At 47.9% G+C, this 8,366-nt stretch overlaps 1 protein-coding gene across 1 annotated transcript; it reads right to left on the bottom strand.

Moving 5' to 3' along the window:
- Positions 1 to 212: 212 nt before the first annotated feature.
- LOC138367242 (antifreeze protein Maxi-like) lies at positions 213 to 4,582 on the bottom strand. The gene is made up of 3 exons (XM_069328653.1): positions 4,518 to 4,582; positions 2,780 to 3,463; positions 213 to 414 (listed from the first exon to the last, which is right to left on the bottom strand). Exons 1-3 carry the CDS (start codon positions 4,580 to 4,582, stop codon positions 213 to 215), a joined length of 951 nt encoding a protein of 316 aa, XP_069184754.1.
- Positions 4,583 to 8,366: the final 3,784 nt, after the last annotated feature.

Here is an 8,366-nt window from a genome sequence, read left to right as displayed (position 1 = left end):
CATATTGTGCATATATAGGCATAGGTCAGGTGTTTATATTCTGTTGGCGATTATTTGTATTTGTAGTACGCGTGTGATGCATTCACAGCGTTGTGAATCGAACAAAATTCGGCAGTGAAGCACTTGTTCTGGAAGTGTTCGAACGAAATCAGGTGTGAGTCGGTGTAAACCGTTTTTCATTCATGAACTGCGGGTTTGGTGGGTACATGGAATCACTTTTGGGTCTTTGTTCGGAGGATGCCGCCGTCAACCACCACAGCACCGCCATCAACGACAACAACAACACCGCTGTCAACCACCACAGCACCGCCGTCAACCACCACAACACCGCTGTCAACCACAACAACAGCGCCGTCAACCACCACAGTACCGCTGTCAACCACCACAGCACCGCCGTCAGCGACAACATCACCGCTGTCAACCGCAAAAAACTAGGTAAGTCCATTTCTTTATCAGGATAAACACGATATTAGAAGATCTGTCCAAACATACTGTTGAACTCTCTCAATAAAAACAAAGGGATATCTGGTTAGGACCAGAAAAAGCAACCACCCTTATGTCGGCAGAGTAATTTCCTGTCTGATTAACCAACTATTGTGAGAGTAAGTACTTGTTTACTGTATATGTATTTTATACATCATCTAGGTATAAATTAATACGTCTCAGGATGTGTGTGTGTGTTTTTGATGCAAGAAAAGCGCTACGCCAGCATGGTTGGAAGGGATATGAGAACTGGCCGGGATATGAGGACAAGGGGCCGGGATATGAGGATAGAGATTTGGAACATGTGGACAAAAAAGCGGTGCCCATTATATGTGATATGGTCCATTGGGAAACAATGCCGAACCTGCAAGAAGTGAGGTTGTCAATACTGACCAGTCCAAGTGATTAGGCTGCGTGTGTGTGTGTGTGTGTGTGTGTGTGTGTGTGTGTGTGTGTGTGTGTGTGTGTGTGTGTGTGTGTGTGTGTGTGTGTGTGTGTGTGTAAAACAGCCGCCAATATTTATTTGGGTGAGTCAGATGTAATGAAGAACTGAATCGAAGGTTTCAACTTTGAGAACGACATTTCCGTCATAAATAAAATCTATCCAACTCTGTACAGCATCTCAAGGCTCATAAAATAACAATACATTAAAGAAAACCAAATACCGACACCTCACGATCGGTTCGTGTGACGCGCAGGGCGTGAAATTTATGACATGTTATCATTTAAAACATTCAGTAATGCATGTGGTTAAGACCGTATGCAGTAAATTACATTCAGAATAATTTTTAATATATTTAACAAGATGAGATACAGCATACTGTAGCTCATGAATACTTGGCTTAACTGAAGTAAATCTGTCGCCTATGGGGGGTAGAAATAGCTTAAGCTACTCTATCCCTTTGAGATGTATTTCTTTCTTATCTCAATAAACATACTTGAACTTTAATCTGTCGCCAAGAGCAACAAGACTTGTCGGAATGTGCGTGTAATTGTTATTATTTTTTCATATATATATATATATATATATATATATATATATATATATATATATATATATATATATATATATATATATATATATATATATATATATATATATATATATATATAATATATTACTACGCCAGTGACCCCCGTTGTTACAATACCATTGACCCCGTTGTTACGACGCCATTGACCCCGTTGAATCAGCCCGTTCTCCCCATTTGCCAACTACATATGATGAACCCAAGTAACTCGCCTGACGTATCGAGGCCGATGTATAGAAAACGTCAATTTACGGTGCTTTAGTTTTACTAATACGTCACATAATGGATGGGTCAATTCCATAAATACAAAAAAAAGGCGACGTATTAGATGGGAGGACGCGCTGCGAACCGGTTCCAGTACCTTCCCCGAGGCCCATAATCCCAACGCAACAAGTAATTTTGATCTTCCAACCCCAATTCCTGAAACTCTGAGGGACAGTTTGCTTCCCTGTTGGACAACAGGTGCTGTCAAGGGTAATCCCTCACCCCCCCCCCACGCCCCCTCACCCCCCCCCCCCCCCGCCTCCTCACCCCCCCCCCCGCCTCCTCACCCCCGCATCCCCCCCCTCATCCCCTCTCCCTCATCCCCCCTCCCCCCGCCCCGCCCCTCACCCCCTCATCACCCCCCGCCTCCTCACCCCCGCATCACCCCCCTCATCCCCTCACCCCCTCATCCCCCCCCCCTGCCCTCAACACTTCCCCGTTTACCTGCAAAATGTAAACTTTTGGAATCTGAATGAAAAGTTATGATGCTTAATATGTTAAGATACAAATATTAAGTAGTGATCTGCGAGTGTGTTCAACGAGGAGAGGACGTGTTTGTGTGTGGGGTTCTGGGGCCTGACGGCTGAGTGGACAGCGCTCGGGATTCGTAGTCCTGAGCTTTGCGGGTTCGATCCCTGGCGGAGGCGGAAACAAATGGGCAGAGTTTCTTTCACCCCTGATGCACCTGTTCGCCTAGCAGTATGTAGGTACCTGGGAGTTAGATAGCTGCGAAGGGCTGCTTCCTGGGGATGTGTAAGAAAAAAAAGGAGGCCTGGTCGAGGACCGGGCCGCGGGGACGCTAAGCCCCGAAATCATCTCAAGATAACCACCCCGCCAGTTGGGACGGCCTCCTCGACCACTTGCCCTACTGATCTCCAGCTCCTGGGCTCCACCTTCCCACACGCTGTAAGTGTAGTAATAATTTAGAGTTTGAGGTGGACCCAGCGATCATAGAGAGCGGGGGTGCCACTCTCCTAGTGAAGGTACCGACCTGCCCGGACCTCTGGCTCTTGGTGATGTTGGAGGAGTCTTCTGAAGGGGCACGCGAAGGCCTACTTTGAGGACGGTGGAGGATTTCCTCGATAATACGAAGAGCAGTAACAGCAGGAGCGGCAGAAGAAGCAGAAGCAGCAGCAACAGAAACAGCAGGAGCGGCAGCAGCAGCAACAGAAGTAGCAGGAGCGGCAGCAACAGTAACAGAAGCAGCAGGAGCGGCGGCAGAAGCAGCAGGAGCGGCAGCAGCAGCAACAGAAGCAGCAGGAGCGGCCACAACATAAGCAGCAGGAGCAGCAGCAACAGAAGCAGCAGGAGCGGCCACAACAGAAGCAGCAGGAGCGGCCACAACAGAAGCAGCAGGAGCAGCAGCAAGAGAAGCAGCAGGAGCGGCCACAACAGAAGCAGCAGGAGCGGCCACAACAGAAGCAGCAGGAGCGGCCACAACAGAAGCAGCAGGAGCGGCCACAACAGAAGCAGCAGGAGCGGCCACAACAGAAGCAGCAGGAGCGGCCACAACAGAAGCAGCAGGAGCGGCCACAACAGAAGCAGCAGGAGCGGCCACAACAGAAGCAGCAGGAGCGGCCGCAACAGAAGCAGCAGGAGCGGCAGAAGCAGCAGGAGCGGCAGCAGCAGCAACAAGCGCTGGCTGCTGTGCGCAATTCTTTACTTCCGGTGGACTAGGAGCAGTACTGGGGGGAGTGGCAGAGAGAGGGAAGGGGTGGTATTCTCAGCTCACGCTGGGGCTACCGGGGGAGGGCTGAGGCTTGGGGAGGGGTTGGCCAGGGGGGAAGGGCAAGGGAGGGGGGTGAGAATATTTAGACATGAAGAACTACTCTCTCACTACCCGGGAATATTAATATACCTCGCCCAGGCAAGGTGTTGGAGTAGATGATTAGCGCTGATGTCGAAACCGGCCCCCCCTCTCCCCCCCCCCCCCCCCCAACACTCGGCTGCTAGCAACAGTCCTCGAGGACCGGGCCGCGGGGACACTAAAAAGCCCCGAAATCATCTCAAGATAACCTCAAGATATAACACCCCCCCCCCCCCAACACTAAGCTGTGTCTAGTCCATTGACCAATTAGATTGTACTTATAAATGTTCCAAAATAGTTATACATATACGGTTGTCTCGTGTAACAATACGACATACAATTACAAATGTGAGACACAGTAACAGCGTATACAGCTTAAAATACATCCTCGTATTGAAATCTAAACATTGTATAATAAATAAGTTGTATGATATTACAAAGTTTTAACGTAATGTACAAACTGAGGAGCTAGCCAGGATGATCTACTTTGTATAAATAGATTATGCAACAGGAGGACAACTTAGGCCGAATATAAATTGCTTGTCAACAAAACAATTCTTTGAGAGAGTAATTCCTTAAATATGTCGAACATGCAGATAAGGGCCCCGCCCTCCTGGCACGGCTGGCCAGTTGTGTTGTTCAGTCTTGCAAACCTGTTGTGTCACGTCACTCAGTCTTAAGGTTCATTTCTTTCAGTGGTGATAAGTCTGGCAGAGACGCTAGGGTGGGAGGAGGCGTCTGGAGTCAGAGCTGAGCTGTTGTTACCCGCATGAGTGGCTGACTATCAAGGCACAATTAGATCATTCGTTCCTGACTTATTTCTCCAAGTGTCAGTGTGAAGATCAGGCCAGGCAGCATATCGCAGTGAGTACGAGGATGACCAGTCAGTACACGTCTGGAGCATTTGCTCACCCGCACGCAGGGGCACTCACCTGCACACCGGGACACTCACCCGCACGCTGGGACACTCACCCGCACGCCGGGACACCAGCCCCATCCCTACACCCAGCAACAACACAGGTGACGTTGCAATGTGAATAATGAAGGAACAACTCGAGGCTGTCAAGAGTATCCGTCTTGAAGTGTTAGTGTGATGGATCGACCCGCCACTCTCACAGTCTCCAACACACTAATAAATGCATGAACATATGTTCTCAATGCATGAAGGTGTGAGCCGCTGGCCAGTGCTCCTGCGATCTCCAGCAGCAGCAGCAGTAGCAGCAGCAGCAGCAGTAGCAGCAGCAACAGTAGCTGGCTGGCTGGCTGGCTGGCTGGCTGGCTGGCTGGCTGGCTGAATATACAGACAGGTAGGTACGCAGGTGAATGTTTTCTGTGAGCCTTCACTCTTCAGACCTGTACATAGATGACAACATACACAGGACTAAGGTCAATATCATCATGGCTGCTGAAGGATGCTGCAGAGGTGCTTAGAATCATTCACTAACTGAAGACTGAATCAGGACTCCTTCAAGGCAGTCTACACAACATATGTTAGACCAGTTCTGGAATATGCATCACCAGCATGGAATCGGCACCTTGTGAGGCATAAAGCCAAAATTGAAAGTACAAAATTGAAGTACAAAAGTTTGCCACAATACTGGTGCCAGAGCTGAGAGGGTTAAGCTACGAGCAAAGGCTAATGGAACTAAATCTCAGCCCTAGAGGATAGAAGGAACAGAGAGGATATGATCACAACCTACACGATAGTTACGTTACTCTTCACATGGTACGATAGTTACCATGTGAAGAGATTATCCTTGTCCATATAAAGTGGACAAGGATAACCTCTTCACATGGTCCCCAGGACTATACTGCAATATAGTAATGCTATATGCAATATGGCGTACAGGGATCCTGTACGCCAGCAGAGTGCTCCTGGCAGTATGGGTTCGAGTCACTTCTGGGGTGTGAGTTTTCAGTTATATATATATATATATATATATATATATATATATATATATATATATATATATATATATAATGGCATGATAGATAATCAAACACCGATCTCATTAAATGCCATCTACCACATTTGAAAAATTAATATAAAGATCACAATTTTCAAATGTGGTATATATACGGCATATATCTAAACAAGTGTGGTAGACGGCATATATCTAAACAATAAAATAAAATGTTTGTCCAAAGTTGGAGGCCAGACGCTAGGGGCTAGCCTCACTCAAACTTGCAGGTGGAATGATCTGGGGGTACAGGACTGAAACCTGTTTTAACCGAAATAATAACAACTACCATTTCCTCCTGAGTGAGATTCGAACTGCGGACAAAAGGAATACAGTCCGTGTACAATAACCACTCCACGGCCACAATGTACTCAGACATAACTGGGAGCGCTGACGGGTGGTTACCCGCACCCACCGTACACCACCACAAAGTAATGTCACACAACTAATAATGTATATAATAATACCTGTGAGGGATATTTGAGTGGGAAGTGGGAGAGGGCGGCACAAAGCCCCGTGTGTGTGTGGTATTTACCCGAGGTCCAGCGCTGACCAGAGCGGGGGATGACGGCCTTTGTTGCCGCAAATATCAGTTTATGGGAGGTTTGAGGTCAGGTCGCCCCGTGTCTAGCCTACCCCTAACAACCCAGCTAACCTATCATATCCTGACTTAGCGTGATTTAACCTAGATCTTGCTTCACTGTACAGTAATGAAGCCTTAACAACTCCATACGTCTGGAGTGTGTCGTCATCTTGGAGAGGCGACTTGTCCTGGTGCCTCCAACACACACAGTGCACAGTGAAGGGAAACTAACTACCTGTAACGAAGCGAGAAAGAGACCTGGGAGTGGACGTAACACCAAACCTAACTCCAGAGGCACATATAAATAGGGTAAACACAGCAGCGTACTCTACACTGGCAAAAGTTAGAACATCATTCAGAAACCGAAGTAAGGAGGCATTTCGGGCTCTTTACACTGCCTACGTGAGACCAGTCTTAGAGTATGCCGCGCCATCATGGAGTCCCCACCTGAAGAAACACATAAGGAAACTGGAAAAGGTTCTCAAATTTGCGACGAGGCTCGTCCCAGCGTTACCAGGGTCAGGGTATGAAGAGCGCCTGAAGGAATTGGTTTTGGCAAGGGGTTGTGGAGAGTGCGGCAGGGGTTATCGACCATTAATCTTGGGGGTTGTTGTAGTCGATGTTGCAAGCATGCTTTGTTTCCCGCAATTTTCTCTGGTAATCTGATGGTCTCCCAGGGCCGTTGGTGGCTTGTTCCCTGGGAGCGTCCTCACCCCGCGTCTGGTGAGTCGTCTGGCAGCTTGTCTCCTTAGTCGTCTTCAGGTCGTTTTTGTAAGGAGTTCTGTGAACCGTCGTGTGAGCCCTGAGTTATCTCGCGAATTATAAGTGGTTCTTTGATATTTGAGCTGCCGTTAGTGGTTCTAAGATGTATCGTGTGAATCGTTAGTTCCCTGTGAGTTTCTAAGTCTTGTGAGCCGTCAGGAGCTCCGTGAGTAACCGTGTAAGAAATGAATGTTGTGGTAGTCCTGAGAGTCGCTTGCGAATGCCAGGCTTCATAGTGCCAGAGTGAGGACCGGCAATGTCGGAGCTCAGCCCGCTCTCACCAGCGTCCCCAACGTCAACAAACTGTCGTACTAAAGTGTCCAAAACCTACCAGAGGACCGAAAACAGAAAACGGGACAGTATGTCAATTCCGTGAGTCGCTACCATTTTCTAAGTACGACAGTTTTGGCCTTAGATAAAGTATACGTCAAAATGCGACGTTCTATGAGGCGGACTGGATGGGGTCTCAAAGTACCCATACAAGAATTGGGTGGTGGGGTTGGTAGGGGTTGTGGTGATGGTGGGAGGGGGGGTTGGGGTTGTGGTGGTGTGGGTGAAGGGGTTGGGGTTGTGGTGGTGGTGGAGTGAATGGATTCAGATTCAATCAGTGTTATCAGTCAAATGAAAAAACAGTAAAATAACATTCATGTTGTATGGTAAATTCTTGTGTGTTATCAAGGGAGAGGGCGCCGTCCTTGTTGGACGTCACTAGGCAGGTTGCCGACGTCACTTTACAGTCCAGATAACTAGTTGTTTATATATATATACATAACGGGTAAATTGGTTATCTTATTTGTAATAATTGTTATCATAATGTCTAGGACTATCGCTGAGCATCCAAGATAACACCAGCCATAATCCGCGAGTCAAAGACTATGAGTCCGTGTCAAAGACATCCCCTCCCCCTCCCCCCCTCGCCCCCCTTCGCCCCCCCAGAGCCCCCCCAGAGCCCCCCCGAGCCCCCAAGAAACGCTTCACATTTCCTCAAAACCCTTCCTCTCAGGACACACACATTCCTAACCATAAGAACAGGTGAAAAACAAATCATCACAAATCTGTTTATTAAATCACATGTATGATTTACGCGAGGAAATACCCACCGTGCGCAGGCCCTGGTATACTGTTTACAACGGTTGTAATACTTTAAGCGCTGCACAGGAGAGTAAGGGGCCAAGGTATACTGGCACGATGCTCATATTAAATGTGTAAGACCTCGCTGAATATGAGTATGATGAGGAGAAATTGCATACTCGCGACCGTTGAGTATACCCCTCTCTATGTATATTAAGCAATTTGCATGCGGATATCGCCAGCAATTGTCTACGAGGAGGAAAAATAGTATTAGAGTGAACTGGAGCGTTAGTGAATAAATAATTCAGTTCGGGATGAAGTTTCAAGATACTCGCCCCGCGATTAGGCGCGCTTATACACACGCACGCACGCACACACACACACACACACACACACACACACAC

This window comes from Procambarus clarkii, chromosome 21 (genome assembly GCF_040958095.1).
Source record: "Procambarus clarkii isolate CNS0578487 chromosome 21, FALCON_Pclarkii_2.0, whole genome shotgun sequence".
Classification (NCBI taxonomy): domain Eukaryota; kingdom Metazoa; phylum Arthropoda; class Malacostraca; order Decapoda; family Cambaridae; genus Procambarus; species Procambarus clarkii.
Note: the sequence above shows the minus strand (reverse complement) of the source record. Positions and strands in the feature narration are given on the sequence as shown.